We start from the raw sequence: 17450 nt of genomic DNA, 5'->3' as shown, positions 1-17450 counted from the left end.
GATAGAACCTGGTGATATTTCGAGGTTTTTCTTTGTTTCTAGTAACACCACCACATTTGTTTCATTTTCCTTTCGAGCCTTTGACGACTGAGCATTTTTCGTTTTTCCAAGACTTGTGGTGTAATCAAACCCTAACACCCAATACCTGTTTACACTAAGCTATGGGTTAGAAAGGACAATAACCACTTATAACGACCATAAACAACTATATTGTTATAAAATACTAGTCACCCATCGTTTAACCAGACATTAACCTACCACTACAAATAACCGTATCTAATCGGATGGTGTTCGAGAACGCATAACCAGACGTCTACGGTTAATATAAGTTCGTAACCGGATTCTCATACACATCTTAATAACTAGGTTCTCCTGGTTCGTAGGGGTATTCAGGAAATCCAAAATCTGAAAAAAACGAAACCGAAATCCGAATAATACGATCCAAATAACTAATTCGGTTTCAGATCAGATTCGGGCAAAGATTCAAAATAATTCAGATAGTTTGGATTATTCAAATATCCGAATAAACCGAACAAATAACTTATGTGATAATTATTTGAAGTTTAACTTTATTCGTATATTGTTTTAACTTTTAGAATTAAGATGATCATGAATTTAATTAGACTTTTGTTTGTGTACGTTTTATTTTTAATTTTCCGGTTTAGTATTTTATTTAATTAGACGTTTGTTTGAATGTTTGTCATACGGTTTATTTTGGGTTATTCGGATTATTTCAGATTATCCGAATCCATCCAAAACCAATTCGGATCAGATAAGAACATCCCTAATTCAGATCGGATTGGATTTCCGATATGGTCCTAAAAGTTTCAAATATGAACAATCCGAACCGAATAATCCGATGTGATGGCTAGGCCCAAAATCTGATTGGGCCTGAACTCCGACAAAGCCCATACCTAAATAATACTCACTCTTCTTCACCTTTGCTGTAAGACTTTAACCATCATCGTATTGTTCACACAAAACCCTAATAATAATATTCTGAACACACAAAACCCTTTGTTCCAATTCATTAATTAACACCACCGCCGTAAACCAGGTACTACTCAAGCTCAAATTCGTTCTGTATATGATTGTTTAATTATAACTTATGCTCTTAATTCTCATGTATCTGTGGATTTTGCACTTGTATGATACGAATTACAAGTTACTTTGCTCTTTGTGGTTATTACTTATTAATGTTAGATAAAGATTGCAACTTTGTAATGGTTGGATATTAGCCAATTGGTTTGTGGGTTACCGGTTCGGTTTACTTGGTTAATTTTTCAGTATTTGGATCGGTTAATAACCAAAGTCAAATTTGGGATAAAATTTGTACTTGGAGGAAATACATGAAATGAATATATAAATATATAGGTATAAAACATGAAATACGTGGCATGGAGGGGTAGAAGCTAGAATATATGAATCTTTCGGTTTGGTTAATTGAGGGGATTAAGAATAACCAATAACTGCTTTTTAGTTAATTTTTGGTTTGGTTTTGTCTATTTTCGGCTCGGTTTGGTTCGGTTAAACTAGGATATAAAAAATAAATAATAACTGTTTTTCGGTTAGTTTTGGTTCGGTTTCATAATTTTTGGCTCGGTTTTGTAGATTTTTGGCTCGGTTTGGTTCGGTTAATTGAGGGTATAAAAAATAACCTATAACTTTTTTTCGGTTAATTTTGGTTCGGTTAATTGAGGGTATAAAATAACAGATAACTCGGTTAATTTTTTAGTTCGGTTTTGTAAATTTCGGCTTGGTTTCGTAGATTTGTGGCTCGGTTTGGTTCGGTTATTCGAGGATATAAAAAATAATCGATAACTGCTTTTCGGTTAATTTTGGTTCGATTTTGTCGATTTTTGGCTCGGTTAATTAAGGATATAAAAAATAACCGATAATTGTTTTTTCGGTTAATTTTGGTTTGTCGATTTTGGCTCGGTTTTGTCGATTTTTGGTTTGGTTTTGTCAGTTTTTGGTCCAGTTGTTGCTCAGCCGTAAATTATAGATTATGGTGTCAATGTAGTTATATTCAAGTTATTTTTGATGCAAGTTACAATGAACATAAACTATATTCAATTGTTATTTAATCTGTGTATTCAGATTTCTATAAGACAACATTTTATTTTCATATTTTATTATTTTGTAAACGTTTTCTAGAAATGGAAGTTATATGGTTTTTTAAAAAAAAATACACAACATTTTATTATTTAAATAGTGAATTTAGTTAAACTTACAATTACATTTGATATACTGCTCTTCAACACAATTTAAAATAAATGAAATAAATCTGGCCCATTCGATATATACAATACTAGAATGGTGCCCGCGCGATGCAGCGGGTGTTTGAACCTGTTAATCACGTAACAAATATAAGTGTTTAAACCTTGAAATCGTTTAAACCGGTCATTGGTTTGACTTCTTTTTTCTTTTTCTTTTTTTACTTTCGGTTTGTTGGTCGGTTTCAAAATTTTCAAAACGTAGTGAACGGTTGGTTCGCGGTTTATACTGGCAACCGGCCATAAGAAACCATACCAGACTGTAAATGTTGAATGCATTTTAATGTTTTTTATTATTAATTATTAGATACGTTTTGTAATATATATTAGATATAGTTAAAATTTAATTGAACATAATCTTTTTATTACAAACAACTTGGTTATACAACTTCAAATTAACCTAATTGCAGTATGATTCATTTTGTGATCTATGTTGTTATTATTTCACGTCCTAGATCTTCCAATAATATTTACTATTTATGTGGCTAAAAATATCATTTTTTATTTATGATTCTTTCAAGTATCATATTATGTTGGTGTTTAGTTAATATTGATGGTACATTTAAATTAATAATTATTTTAAACTAAATTTATTATTAAAGTTTAAACTGTGAAACCAAACTGGAACCAGGCCGTTAGTAACGATTTTGTTTCAACTTTCAATGGTTGAGTTTGGTTTTGGACGACAAAAAAATCAGTATTAACGGTTGGACTCACAAGTTTAACTTAAAACCATCAAAACCAACACTGAACACCCCTACGTAACATATTAATTTATTTAAAATGAAAAAAATTATAACAATATCATATCCAAATTAAAGAGAATAAAATGCTCGTTTTTATGGTGTAATTTTTTTATAAAAATATTAACGTTTGAAAAGGCTGTAATCGTTTAAAAGTCATGGGTGAGAAGTTAGTTTACAACTTAAATTAAAAACATAATACGGTTAAAGATGAGGGACCAAATTTGTAAGTTGAATGAATTGTATTTAAAAGACAAGTTTACCCTTACTAACACATGTACCTCATGCTTTAAATGTTGTAAATTACTTAAAAATGGGTGTCTTAATTTGCCCTTGTTTGGTGTATTATATATAGTATAGATATATGTGCGTGTGTGTGTAAAAAGTACTAATCATATGTTTTTGGATGTAGTTTGTGTCGTGAGAATAGTTTAGGACATCGATTAATCAACAGATGGCGCGTTTTCGTAATGTAAGTAATATTCTTCAATTTTTAGCTATTCAAGATGATTAAACGTGTGCACGCAACTTAATTAATCTGTTAATATGTCATTACACGCATTTTAGAAAAAGAAGGTGCCTTTTGTGAAGTCGATAAAGAAGCAACCTCAGCAAAATGTCGATCATGTCACGGGTGACAAGATACCAAGAAGCTTTGTGTTTTCACGATTGAAATTACCCGCGACTCTCAAACAGTTGCAAATGGATTTGAGAAAAGTTATGCTTCCGTACACCGCTTTAAACTTAAAGGTAGTTAGTTAGTTAGTTAGTTTAAGCGGTTGGTTATAATATTATCATGTTGTTGATTTGTCTGTGGTTACTTGCAGGAGAAGAAACGAAACAAGCTTAAAGATTTCTTGAACGTTGCGGGGCCCATGGGAGTTACACATTTTCTCATGTTGTCGAAAACGGGCACTTCACCGTACATGAGAGTGGCGAGAACACCGCAGGGTCCCACTATTACTTTCAAAATTCAGGAGTATTCGTTGGCGGTTGACATTGTTAACTCTCAGTTGCGCCCGAGAGTACCAAAAGATCTTTTTAAAAACTCTCCGTTGGTATGTTTTTACTTTACATGCTTCATGTTTACAATATGGTTTTTATACAATATTATCAATTTTAATAATTGATACGTATGTGTTTTTATATATATTTTCAGATTGTGATGTCGGGTTTTGGAACGGGCGAGCAACATTTGAAGCTGACTACCATTATGTTTCAAAACATTTTTCCCGCCATTGACATCAACACTGTGAGCATTCTTGTATAGTTGTATATATATGTTTGTATACCAATATATATATGTGGATTAATTTGACTGTACTTGCAGGTTAAACTTTCATCATGCCAAAGGATTGTGTTACTAAATTACAATAAGGAAACGAAACTTATTGACTTTCGACACTATTCTATTCGATTGCAGCCGGTTGGTGTTTCTCGTAGAATCCGAAAATTTGTTCAAAACCACAAAGTGCCTGATCTTAGAAGCCTTCAAGATGTGAGCGACTTCATCACAAAGTATGTACTTCTCTTCCCACTCTCTTGCGCGATATTAGTAATGACATTACTAATAATTTGTTTTGTTTTGTGATGAAAAGAGCGGGATATGGATCAGAAAGCGAGGGAGATGAGGAAGCAGCAACTGTAAGCTTAGCAAGTGATGTCGGGAGAGTTAATAAGGCGTCTACTAAAAGTGCTGTCAAGCTACAAGAGATTGGACCGAGATTGACCCTTGAGCTTATCAAGATCGAGGATGGATTATGCTCCGGCACAGTAATTTTTGGTAACGTTTTTGATGCAGGAAATAGCGGTAGGGAGAAAGAACAAGCAGATGTTGATTCAGAATCTGAAGGAAGCGAGGATGATGATGATATGGCCGAAGAGTAGTTTATGTAAAACACAGGTTTCACTGTTTTTGATTGTTTTCAGTTTAACGATTTTAATCATTTTATTTAGCAAATGGAAAAACTATGAAAAAATTAAATTTTTGTTTTGTTACATGTTCTTTTAAGTATTGTTTATGGTTTGCACCAACATGTATCTCTTAAGTGTGCTTAGCGAGTTATACCGATAGTTGTTTTGGTCATCATCTTGAACTATTTATATAAAATCGTGTTAAAAAATGTGTGGAGTCATATAACCTATTGATGTAACATATGTGTTAGTGTTTATAAGGAAATAACATGTTAGTTAAGCGTGTTGCGTTTGGGTTCAATGACATGTTTTTTACGCTCATCATCGATTTTGTAGACTAGAAAATGAAATGATATAGACCGATGATATGTATGACTGTCTTTTACGGTTTATTTGTTTTCGTACTCTTTTAAGTACTCGTTACATAATACAATACATGCATAGAATTAGTTTTTGTGAGTTTGAATAAAATACATTTACCAAAATCTTTGTATACACTTGGATGATCAAATATGAATATATATATATATATATATTTTACCATAAATAGCCTTCAATAGCTCAATTATCTAATACAACATGGCAACTAGACATAAATTAAGTTTAACAACTAGATTAACAACCCATTCATGAATTAATAAGAACACGAATGGGCCGATAGCTGCCTATTTCTTAGACGTTAAACGTAAGTGGAAAGACGATACAATGTTTACACTTGTCCACCACCAGAACTGCTACAAGCTTGATGCGGAACAACACCAACACCACCATTGCTGCCGCCAATATCCCCGTCCAAACTCATCTGCTGAACTTCTTGCGGTGATAATATTTTGATGCATCTTACACAGTTTACAAACTCCCTGTATAATAAATAATAAGTTAATAACATACGATTAACGAAAAGTAACATTATTGTTGCAATAATATAAATTGTGGACTTACTCCCAAGGATCATCCCCAACAAGGAGAACATCACCCTCGTGATCCACGTAAACGAGTTTCCAGCCAATTCTTTGTCGGTCTTCCAGTTGACCCTCGATACCAAACCTTCGGGCCAGGTCTTGTTTAAGCTCATCATACCCTGAATATGCACTAATATCAATTGATCTTCCAACTGCTCCTCGTTTATACACCTACATTTCAACTCTAAACGAGTTAAACAAGTCAAATAAAAAAATGGCCTAAAAGGAAATGATTCAGTACCTTGGTATACGTTCGCAATCGCTGAAACGGTTGTGGTGGTGGGGGCCATACACTGTTATTTAATAAAGTGGCGTCATTCATGGTAGTTGAATCAATGGAGTTGAAAGTCATATCGGGAACTCCAAACGATTGAGAGACCATAGACGACGAGAGTTCGGGTTGAGTGTCTTTAACGGGAATATTATTATTTTCGTAACTTGAAATCATTCCTTTTGTGATCAAAGGATCAGGAATAAACGATGACATGTTTACTCCAAATGGGATATCGTTTTGAACTTCACCGTCGTGGATTGCGTCTCTAAAAGGCAACGGTTGCGAGTCAAAAGACAAATGGTTTGAGTTGTTATGATGAGGTTGTTGCAAATGAACATCATTTTGAGAAAGACAGACTGAAGTAGCTGATGATGAGCTGTCCAAGTAATCCATCTGGGGCCCACCGAGATTCTGCTGCTGCAAGTATGTTTGTGGAGCTAAAAATCCTTGATTTTGAATCTTGGATACATTCAACATATCTTGTTTTTGCTGCAAATCTTTACCAAAGTTTCTAGTTGATGCTGATATTGTCTCCAAACCGCTTGTATTTATTAAATGAGCGGAAGCTGGAACTCGACCATTGGTCATAGACGGGCCCACGTTATGACCATTATTGGTTGATGGTGACGTGGAACACGATGGAACATCGTCACTGCCATTTCCAGTCAGTAAACTGCTTCCGTTTGTCGAGAGCTGATTGGCTGTCATCATGGCGGGCCCCGTTATCTGACCTGACAACTCCTGTTGAAGCTTTGGTTGCTGAGAAAGATTTGAAAATCTAAGACTCGGGTCGTTATTATTTCTCGACATCTGTTGAGGTAGTGACGTGGCAGGTGGTTGAGACGGCATTTCCGTAATTTGGTTGATTGGATGTTGTCCTTGTTGTGCTAAAAGCGATTGCTGCTGTTGATGAAGCTTATGTAGAAGTTGAACCTGACTCTCGGGTGTCTGCAGCTTTTGACTATATTGCTGATCGGGTAATTGAGACTGCAACTGGATTTTTTGTTGACTTTGACTTTGACTTTGATTGACAGACATCATCTGTTGCTGCTGCTGTTGTTGAAGTTGAAGAATATTTTGAGACTGAATTTGGTTCCGAGTTAGTGTTTGGTTGACCAGAGTTTGACTAACCGTTTGCTGGGACAGGTCGGTTAACTGCTGTGGCTGCATCATCATGGCTAACGGGTTTGTCGTGGCAGGCGTTGACCGTTGACTATTGATACTATTAAACTGAAGGTTATTCTGATTAAGCATTTGTGGTCCACCATAGTTTTGAACAACCGGGCTGGTCAACGGGTTCATATAACCCGGTTGGATTTGATTAGCCAAAGACGGGTTTTGCTGCTGCATGTTCATCCACTGTACTAAACTCAGACCCGGATCCTTCACAGACATATCTTCACCGAGCCACGGCATTGTTCTCTTGAACATGTTATCAAGATCCGCTGACTCATCACCAAACTGCCGGGGTCGTTTCGTTTGGTAAAAAGGTGGGGTCGGGTAGATGATAAACGGAGCTGTAATGGGCTCTATTTCCCATATCGATACACGGTTACGCCTTTCACCAGCAGTCGCCTCGTCCCAGCCAACCTAAAATGATTACAGTGGTCAACACTTTAGTTGACCCAAAAATTCCAACACAAGCAATAAGTAACAAATATATATACCTGTAGATTACGCCATTGTGAGTTCTTCCATCTAACACCATCGAGATCACTGATACCAGTAATCGTACCCATATACCTGCAATAATTTTTTTCACTAAAGTATTTATATCAAAATGCTAAACCACAATAAGAAAGAAAGCGAATATATTTATGTTTTAAAATATTATTACCTTCTCGTACTCGATTCTTCAGTCTCGAACATCATCCGGAACCGCATGCCGAGAGAGATTTGGTTACTGCAGACTGCTTTATAGTACTTGGCTAACGGGATCACAAATTCTGACGGGCTCGCCCTGTTTTAAAAAAAAAATTAGTAAATTTGAAACGATCAAACGAATATTATTTAAAAGTAAATTTAATATACCTTGGATTATAGAACACAGTAAAAGGGCTGTTGTTTGCAGCTGCATGGGCTGCAGCAGCTAATACTCCAATATGCATACTGTCACTGGACAAAACTGACGATGATAAATTTGCTGGTTGTCTGTTAGCGCGTCTAATTCCCAATAGAAGCTGTTGTTTTTCATCCCTGTTATATAAATACATCAGATATTAATCATATTATATATAAAAGGTGCACAAACTTTAATATGGTCATGGAATCACCTAATAAACAAGACTGAGTCTCCTGCAAAAAGCCTCTTCCCGCTAACGAACAGACTCCAACTGGTTGTGAGCAGGTGACGTTTTGGTTGACCTGAAATTTGAAGAATGATATGTTTATTTCAACATACAAAAAATATTTTTTTAGATGTTATTTTTATTACTTACCACGATAAATATGGCGAAACGTCCATGCATTGTCATGTAAATCTCGGGCCACAAGCTCTTGTGCAGGTGGTTGCATAGAAAAATCCTACGAAAAAATCAAGAAAACTTGATTGTTATCAAATAAAACACAAATTTTCCAACTTTATGATTGGGTTAATTCAGGTTAAGATTTTTCTCTAACGGGTCAAACCGGTAGAATTAGAAAAAAATAAAAGGAAACCGGTCAAATGGGTTGACTGGTTCAAAAGTCAACTGAAGTCTACTGAAAGAAAGTTGAACTCACAAGAGTTGGGAAGATTTTTTCGGCTGCTCGACGAGGAACAGAAAAGCCTCCATGAGTGCTTGTATCACTTGCTGTCAAAGTTTTGGAAAAAAACTCTGTGTGTGGCTTGTGTGCTTTCATTGACAAATCTGACCTCAATAATGCTTCTCTATCAAACTGCTAATTAATATAAACATTTATGAATTCTAGTCAGTAACCAAAATTTTAGCCCGGTGAAGAATTACAAAAGTCCATACCGAAGGAACGGGTTGGAGTGTCATCTGAGCATATACTTCATCTGTTTCTGTATTAGCCTGGAAAAAAAAAATATTTTTGTAACAAGGTTTTAGAAGTTACTCGTATTTACTGATTAACTTTCAGCTAATCGATGCAACTGATATAGTAATCGCCAGTCAGCCCAAATCATATTTTTTTAAAAGGCAACCGGACCTTAGTTTAATTGGTTAATCCCAGTTATCGATTTTCTCATTGATGTGTTATATTTACGTTTAATTGTTTATGTGAACACTGAAGTATTTATGCAAACTTTTATATTAAGTTATAAAAATTCCAATCCGATTAATCTCTATTCCCGCACCATCCGACCAGCGCCTAGCGAGTTCTACAACACTGTTTAAAACAACAAATGATTAACAAGTGGCGCAGCGTACATGCAACGTGACATTATGAAGGATGCACAACAATTTTGACTGAAGATTTGGATAGCTTGGAACTTGAGCATCCACATCCTTTTTCATAGATGCAGCAACCTGAAAACATGTATTAATGTATTATAATCATGTATAATAATCAAATATTATTGAATGTCAGAAGGAAATGGCAAGTGGGTCCTAAAGAAATAATATCATAATCATCATATAATATATTTGTAGTTTTATGTATCAAAAAGGCCAAAAGATATCAAGACTTGCATTAGCTGAACCTATGGTCGTAAAGACCAAAGAGAAGTTGCAGAGAAGATAGTTCCATTTCACCAACCATCACTATAACATGTGCATTGTAGCAGATCAAGCATTAATTTATTTTCAACAATACTTCACCACCCATTTGTAATAATAGAATATAAATGTTTATATGAAATTATAAATATAGCCAAACTCGTAACTTTCGGTTTTTTTCTCGTAATATTAAACATTTTGCATATAAAAAACCAACGTAGTTTCTCTGTTTCTGGTTTTTATCTTAAAAGTTCATTAAAATGTTAAATTTGAAAAAAGAAATATCTCTTAAATATGATCGGATAAATCATGAAAACATTATTTGACAAACTACATTATAAAAGCGATAAAAAATAATTTGTTTATAACTTTTTAACAACTTTTAATTATGCAAACCATTTTATATGTTTGAATTTTTTTTATTTTATTTTGAGGTACGCCATCCACGCTCGTGTATTTTTATTGTACAATTATTGAAAGATTATTTGTTATATCAACGTATTTAATTAAAAAAATGGAAAATAAAAGACGAACATTGAACACGAGGAGGGCATTTATGAGAAAATACAGAAAGTTCAATAAGTAAAAAAAATACAACTCTGTGTAAATTTAACACGTGTAGGGCCTTTAATGTTGTATAAAATTGTAAAAAGGACTTTCAGGAAAAAAAAGTACATAAAGTATGTTGGTTTTGTAACAGTCAGCCCCGATACCGCTATCTTTCTATCTATCACTAAATCATCAATGCACCATGTACAACTATTTTATGTGGTTCTAAAATAAAAACGCACCCATTTCCTGGAATGGTATTAACTTTTTATGACTCTAACAACAAACAAGTGTTTTCTTCTAACCAACTACCAATCGTCAGCACGAACCCGATTATAAAAGTAGTAAGCTGAAGGTTGGGGTCCCGCATTATCTTTTCACCAAAACTCACCTTAACTGTAATACGTGTGACTACGTGCGTTTCTAAAACCGGGTACACATATAGACGTCATCATATTCTCACATGTTACGATCTTAAAAAATGGAAAAAAAAAGGGGGTTTTCCTTTTATCAAAAGTGCCTCAAAAAAGGTTTTTACTTTTTAATCTCCATCTTACAAATTTATAACTTTCCTCTTTTTTTGGCAGTAAAAAGTTGTACCGTACAACTGACAAACCCAACTCATCAATCAATACTTGTACAACTGTACAAGTGAGAACAGAATCACTAAAATGAAAATGACGGAAACCTATAAACTGTTACAGATTCGGCTCACGTTAGACTCTCCCGGCGTAGGATAGCGAAAAAAAATAAGAAAAAGCGTAGAATAGAACCTGTTCGCTGTGTCCATGAGGAAAATAAACGACGTGGGTCCCAGCCGCCGGTAAGTTGACCAGAGGTCCGGCACAGGCTTGCCATAGCTCCGGGTTAATTATACTGCTCTTCTCTCCACCTAATTCGGTTATACAAAAGTTAATAAAGTTATTATTAACTTTTTGTAATCGTGTTCGGGTTCAGTTATTTTTCCGACTGATTACAACATGTTAAGATGTTCTCTTAACAAATTATCCGAAATCAGTCAAAAAAATAACCGATATTATTCATAGCAATTTCAGTTATTTTTCCAACTGATTACAACATGTTAAGATGTTTATAGCCTATGTTTTATGTTGTTCTAGGCTATGAACATCTTAATGAATTATCCGGAATCAGTCGGAAAAATAACTGATATTATTCATAAGAGTTTCAGTTATTTTTTCGACTGATTACAACATGTTAAGATGTTCATAGCCTATGTTCAAGGCTATAAACATTTAACAACTTACCCAGGGATACAATTAGAAGTTTAGATGTTCATAGCAATGTTACAAAAAAGGCTATGAACATCTTAACAATTCCTTGGAAAATGATTCGATAGCAACTTACGTTATTGAAGTTACAACTAATCAGTCATAAAAATAACTGCTATGATTCATAACAATTTCAGTTATTTTTCTGACTGATTCTAACATGTTAAGATGTTCCTAGCCTATTGTTTTATAGGCTATGAACATCTTCACAGTTCGTCGGAAAAATAACTGCTAAAATTCCTAATAAAGTCAGTTGTTTTTCCGACAGATTACGACATGTTAAGATGTTCATAGCCTCCTATGAACATCTTAACAATTGGTCAGAAAACGATTCGATAAAAAAGAACTCGTTAAGCTGACCTTCGCCAGGATTCGCAGCTAAAATCGATCCGGAACTGGTTACCGGCATCTTCATTTGCTCGTAGTTCAAATCACCGACACTAAAACCGCCGGAGATCCATCGGAGATTTTATTCTTCGAATAAAACACGCCGAAAACGGAGACGGTGAAAAGACGGAATAATATTTATAAAAAAAAAAGGTGCCGGAAAAGGTGGAAAGGAGACAATATGAATACCGGAAGCACTTTAATTAATAAGGGAGGAAATAGTGCAGTGACCAAATGCTAGCTGCTGCTGCACATTTGTTAACTCTCTTCAATATTCAATATAATGTTATATGTTTGTTTCTCTCTCTATAAGCTATTTTTTGTTTGTATGTATGTATGTATCTGAATCTCTAAAGGCGTGTGAAAATGTGTATGTATTTGTCTGAATCTTTATGTGTGAAAACAATCTTTATATATATCTCTTTCTATATTGTGGGGAGACTTGCCAGAGAAAAAGGAAGGGGGGCCTCTCAAGGTTGACTAGATGAAGGAGGTTATTTCAATAATTTGGTGTTTTAAGGTTTAAAACATATTACTATTCTGGTTTGTTTTGTAAGATCAATCGTGTGAATGATGACGGTTAAGTCCTATTCGATGCTAGGTTTAAAAGGAATGTTGGTCCTTTTTATCTTTTAATATAATTTTATATTGGGTAATCTATGTATAACAGTGTTCTATATGTTGATAAAGATTTATACGATAGTGTTGTGAATGGTCGTGTTCGTCTAGCTCTTGTTGATGCTTTATACAACATTGTTTTGTGCATAAAATGGTGGCGACCGATGGTCATGTATTTTCTTCAAGTTGCACTTTATTGACATGAGGACAATAGAATACCATAAAGCATACATTATACATTTAGCTTTATGTTAAATGTGTTGTGAATTGTGATTGTACAGAAATTTGGTTAATCGGAAAATCTTCAAAAAAAAGTCAAGTTGATCAAAAATCTTCTCAAAATAGGAAATTGCTTTTTGATTTTCAAAAATAAGCAAATTAAGAAGACGTAGTTGGAGGTTAACAACTAAGCTCATTCAACAGTACATAGGAGTCATTCGTGTAGCCGACACAAAATAATACAAGAAAACACTTGGGTCCATACAATATCCATCCAACAACTTACATGTGGACTAACTCGGCTACATGGGGGCTGACTAATATACTTTCCGGCTACTGAGTAGCTGGCTCCGCAACGGCTAAGAGAGAGCCAGATTACCCACTTCACAGCTACACAAAAGTCAATTCCAGTCCAGCTCCTCTATAGCCGCCTAGGGTGTTTGTTAGCTCTTCATGTGTAAGATGTCGGTTAAATATTGTGTGGACCCTAGTGGCTATTTTTGTGTTATTGCCCGATCAAAATCCCCAAACACCTTTCACTATGGATACAACCGTGGCAAGTCCATGCCCATGATACACTACCTTCTTGTGTGTTAGTCTAAGACCATCATGGGACATAAGAAATTGAAGAAACACTAAGTGACCCCAGCAGACTACGGATAATCTGGGGGTTAAATAGATATTTCCCACGAGGGTTAGGTCCGGCAAAGATGGTTATTCTTCTGATGACCTGCAAAACAGACACCGTGAGCTCGTCACTGAGAAGGGGGGGTACCTCCTTGTGACCACCCTCCGGCGTGAGAATCAGACTAGATTGCTCTGAATATAAGTGTATATTAAGAGAAATAGCTAGAGCAGATAAGATACAAGATAATGATACCGTTCCAAGGTGTTGGAGTATTTATAGCCGAAGGTAGGTGTCCAAGAAGGTACAGCCAGCTGTATAATATTCCTTTTCTACCAACTGTGGGCTACGCACGTGCCATGCTAGTGGTTGGTGGGTAGGCAGCGGCTGATAGTGACATGGCCGGCTGTGTACTATTCCTTTTCCGCCAACTGCAGGCTATGTACGTGCCACGACAAGGGTTGGTGAGTAGGCAGCGGCTGATAGTGACATTAAGTACTAGAGCGTGCTGCTCGTCGTACTGTTGTCAGTGAGCTGTCGCTGCTTTGGTCAGATCTTTTGTCCATACCTTGGCAGGTATAGTACAAAAGATCCTCCAGGAGCGTACGGACTGGCTCATTTGGGCGGGAGTATTGCCGGCTTTGGGCGGGAGTATTCCCGGCTTGCTCATTCCTTCTTCAGGTGACATTACTGAATTATTTAAGAGTTAGTGCCTTGTGCGTGTAGCCTTGCTATTAGTGCGGGTAGCCTTCCCTGATGGCTAGCATCCGCAGCTGCGGGAACAGGCGGGGTACGTCACCATTGGGAGGCTTTTCCTGCGGGAACAGCTTGCGTACTGCGCGTAAGGTCATCATCTCTCTGAGCGTGGTGGGTCCTGCGGATCCAGTTGGTCTTTGCGCAGACGTCCCTCTTTAAGGTGAGTCTTGCGGGTCCAACTGCGCAGACGTCCCTCTTTGAGGTGAGTCTTGCGGGTCAAACTGGGCTCTGCTGGGACCTACCTCTTCAAGTCCCCCCAGTCCAATGTTCTTCTCATGAATTGTTAATAAGTGAGGTGAACTTTTGGACTTAAGCAAGGGGTTTTGAAAAAGGTTTAGTTTTAAGGTTCTCCGCGGGGATTCTTCCCGCGGGTTTCCTAATGTCACGTGCAGAAATTCCCGACTTTTCTGCTTGATCTTTGGGTATGATGCGGGTAGGTGTGTAACCTCCTCGCAAGTCAGGAGCGTTGAGTTTCACTTGTGTAGATTCTCCACGGGGTTTTGGTAGTTTTAGACATAGTGATCAATTATGTTAAACAACCAATTCCATCTTGGAGCTTCAAACAGTCTAGTTCTCAACGTTCCCGCTCTGCGGGGATGTTATTTCCCTTTCCACAAGCATGGCCCAGAAGATCCTTCTTGATTTCAATTCCCTGCGAGTGCTAAGTATGTGAAGGGTTTCGCCTTGACACTGTACCCGCACTCGTCTTATAGTTACTTTACTTCCAAGGTATTCTTGGCTTCAATTCCCTGCGGGTGCTAGGTATGTGAAGGGTTTTGCCTTGACACTGTACCCGCACTCGTCTTATAGTTACTTGGTTACCAAGGTATTCTTGGCTTCAATTCCCTGCGGGTGCTAGGTATGTGAAGGGTTTCGCCTTGACACTGTACCCGCACTCGTCTAATAGTTACTTGGTTGCCAAGGTAAGGGGGTATATTCCCTCTTATTTTTGAATCTTTGAATCTTTTTGAATCTTTTTGAAATTCGAAGAGTTGGTGAAAGGATAAGAACAGTCCAAACTGTTGAAGGGACGTTAGTGTCGTCCGACGGTTTCTTCTGACAGTTTCAGGACGTGCAGGAAGTTATGGCGACGTGACAGTATATGGTCATTCCAGACGCTTTTTCAGGCGCGTGGGCGCGAGTTTTCGGGCGCGTGGGCGCGAAGTTTACGGCGCGCGTCCTGTCGACAGCTGTTGCCAGCTTGCTTTTTCCAGGTGTCATAGTTTCATTGCACCTGCGCTTTTCCCTCTCTCCCGCATTAAATTCATCGCATTCATTGCGATGAGTATATAAAGGGAGGAGAGGATGCATCTCAACTCACAGTTTCACTTCCTTTCTCTTCTAAGCGATTTCCGGCGAATACTCTAACTTTTGTCGAGAATTCTCCTGAAATCGTTCTTCTTTCCATCCTCCAAAATATGTCTTCCATTCGTGATCCTGAGGCTACTGCCGAGGAGTCCGACGTATACCCTGAGAACCCGATGTCCGCGTCTGACAAGGACGATAAGAGTACTGCTGGCGAGTGCCAGTGTGCTCTTTCCGTCGACCTTTATCAGTACATCGTCAAGAAGTTCATGCTCGAGCCTTTCGAGCCTGAGTTTCCTGAGTCTCACCAGACGGTGTACGATGCCCCCAAGGGCAAGATAGGGGTGTATGCTGCATTCTTCATCTATGGGAATCTCAGGTTCCCATTGACGAAGTTTGTGTACCGTGTTTTGGAGAAACACGGTGTACATTTGACGGAGGTGCACCCGATGGCGATTGCAAAGGTTCGCCACTTTGAATGGGTGTGCCACATTCTGGGCGTTGAGCCCCGCGTCGACCGCCTGATGACCTTCTACTCCTGGAGGTGCATCCAGGGCTGGTACACCTTGATCACTCGGATCAAGGGTTTGAAGATCTGTGCTACCGAGCGCAGTCTTCGGTCTTGGAAGCGGGAGTTCTTCTATATCTCTGCCCGTGTCGTCCCCATAGCGATGACATTCAAGAACGGGAGAGCACTCCCGAACCTTCACGCCTCCAACTACCAGGAGGCAGAATGGTTTACCAAGATCTCCCGGATCCAGTCTCCGGTTTACCGCTTTGCGGAGTCTGGGATGGTGATGCTTGGGATGAGCTGGGTATGGAAGGATGCTGGGGCAGAGGCGCTACAGATTCCCATCGTCCTCGAATACGGTTTGAACTCTATCCCTTACGGTATGCTTCATATCTTTTTGCTGATTTAGGGTTTTCTTCTAACTGTTTCTGTTTATTGTCAGAGGGGAACAACTTGTAGTCGCTTCTGCAACCGCGTGAGAGCGGTGGTCCCGCTCGGCTGGGTACTCGTGCTCTCGACAAGAACGAGTTGCCCATCTTGGAGCAAACGGCGGATCGGTTTGTGGAGGTCTACCCGCCAGGCCACGAAATTCTGACCGCCACGCGGCCAGGTAAGGGTTTCATTAACCCTCGCCCTCTTCATGCTCAAACCTCTGCTGGAGTTTCTCTAATTTTGTCATCTTCTGATGAGGAATCCGCAGATGGTCCTTTCTTCGTGAGGAAGAAGAAAGCTGCCGGCGTGAAGGGCAAGGCGAAGGTTGCCTCCACTGCCGATCAGGGGAACCGTTCTGACTCAGAGACCGAAAGTGAGGAGGCGGCGGGGAACCCTGGTGGTGGCGAGACAACTGTCTCGGAGGTTGAGACAGCTGCCACCTCCGCGCGACCAAGTTCTACGACGGTGACTGGCTTGAAGAGGCCAGTTCCATCGGGTTCGTCCCCGCCCGTCAGAACCTTCAAGATTAAGAAAACGAGTAAGTACTTTTTATTTATCTTACCCGCAATTCTTTTCGTCATTGTTTTTAATATCTTGTCTTCATGCAGGCGTGGATGTAACCGCATTCCAAAGTGATGCGGGAAGGAGCAGTTCTGGACCCACGACGGTAGGTTTGGTCAACCTACCCGAGGCGATGACCCAGGCAGCTGCGCCTGTTTACAGCATTGGTTCAGTTGCTCATCCCGTTGAGGCAACTGTTCCAACTGTAACGTCATCTCCGCCGGCTGTCAGTGCCATATTCACTGCATCCTTCACTGAGCCGGCGGTGATTTTTTCTGCGGGCTCCTCCGCAGCGGCGACCTCGGTTGTGAGTTCACCTCCAGTGAGTTCACTTCCGATGGTCTCTACCGCGGCGGCTTCAACCGTGCCT

The 17450-nt window shown here is 38.4% G+C and overlaps 2 protein-coding genes across 3 annotated transcripts; one reads left to right on the top strand and one right to left on the bottom strand.

Annotated features, from left to right (window-relative positions):
* The first annotated feature begins 952 nt into the window (after nucleotides 1–952).
* Nucleotides 953–5017, top strand: LOC143566952 (peter Pan-like protein). The gene is made up of 7 exons (XM_077053499.1): nucleotides 953–1057; nucleotides 3432–3491; nucleotides 3587–3769; nucleotides 3847–4077; nucleotides 4179–4271; nucleotides 4350–4537; nucleotides 4618–5017. Exons 2-7 carry the CDS (start codon nucleotides 3474–3476, stop codon nucleotides 4904–4906), a joined length of 1002 nt encoding a protein of 333 aa, XP_076909614.1. The 5' UTR covers nucleotides 953–1057; nucleotides 3432–3473; the 3' UTR covers nucleotides 4907–5017.
* A 451-nt stretch (nucleotides 5018–5468) lies between these two features.
* Nucleotides 5469–12277, bottom strand: LOC143568127 (auxin response factor 5-like). 2 transcript variants are annotated; one of them, XM_077054361.1, is made up of 13 exons: nucleotides 12027–12277; nucleotides 11151–11269; nucleotides 9541–9639; nucleotides 9127–9183; nucleotides 8891–9049; nucleotides 8608–8692; nucleotides 8443–8533; nucleotides 8201–8365; nucleotides 8007–8129; nucleotides 7837–7912; nucleotides 6137–7759; nucleotides 5876–6066; nucleotides 5469–5793 (listed from the first exon to the last, which is right to left on the bottom strand). In XM_077054361.1, exons 1-13 carry the CDS (start codon nucleotides 12079–12081, stop codon nucleotides 5643–5645), a joined length of 2994 nt encoding a protein of 997 aa, XP_076910476.1. In that variant the 5' UTR covers nucleotides 12082–12277; the 3' UTR covers nucleotides 5469–5642. The 2 variants fall into 2 exon arrangements, with proteins under 2 accessions (XP_076910476.1, XP_076910484.1); XM_077054369.1 differs by having other exon boundaries at nucleotides 8891–9046.
* Between the last annotated feature and the right edge of the window lie 5173 nt (nucleotides 12278–17450).

Source organism: Bidens hawaiensis, unplaced genomic scaffold (assembly GCF_021521415.1).
Source record: "Bidens hawaiensis isolate Kalapana, Puna unplaced genomic scaffold, B.hawaiensis_p1.1 tig00001236_1, whole genome shotgun sequence".
NCBI classification, from domain to species: Eukaryota; Viridiplantae; Streptophyta; class Magnoliopsida; order Asterales; family Asteraceae; genus Bidens; species Bidens hawaiensis.
The sequence above is the reverse complement of the archived record's forward strand: the minus strand, read 5'-3'. Positions and strand labels throughout refer to the sequence as shown.

Bases quoted from the DNA above. Each gene is read 5' to 3' on its own strand.
- LOC143566952 (XM_077053499.1), top strand. The intron at 3,770-3,846 runs GTAGTTAGTTAG...GGTTACTTGCAG, and splicing joins ACACCGCTTTAAACTTAAAG to GAGAAGAAACGAAACAAGCT. The intron at 4,078-4,178 runs GTATGTTTTTAC...ATATATTTTCAG, and splicing joins TTTTTAAAAACTCTCCGTTG to ATTGTGATGTCGGGTTTTGG.
- LOC143568127 (XM_077054361.1), bottom strand. From the start codon at position 12,081: ATGAAGATGCCGGTAACCAGTTCCGGATCGATTTTAGCTGCGAATCCT. The intron at 8,534-8,607 runs GTAAGTAATAAA...TTCAAATTTCAG, and splicing joins GTTTCGCCATATTTATCGTG to GTCAACCAAAACGTCACCTG. The intron at 6,067-6,136 runs GTACTGAATCAT...GTTGAAATGTAG, and splicing joins GATTGCGAACGTATACCAAG to GTGTATAAACGAGGAGCAGT.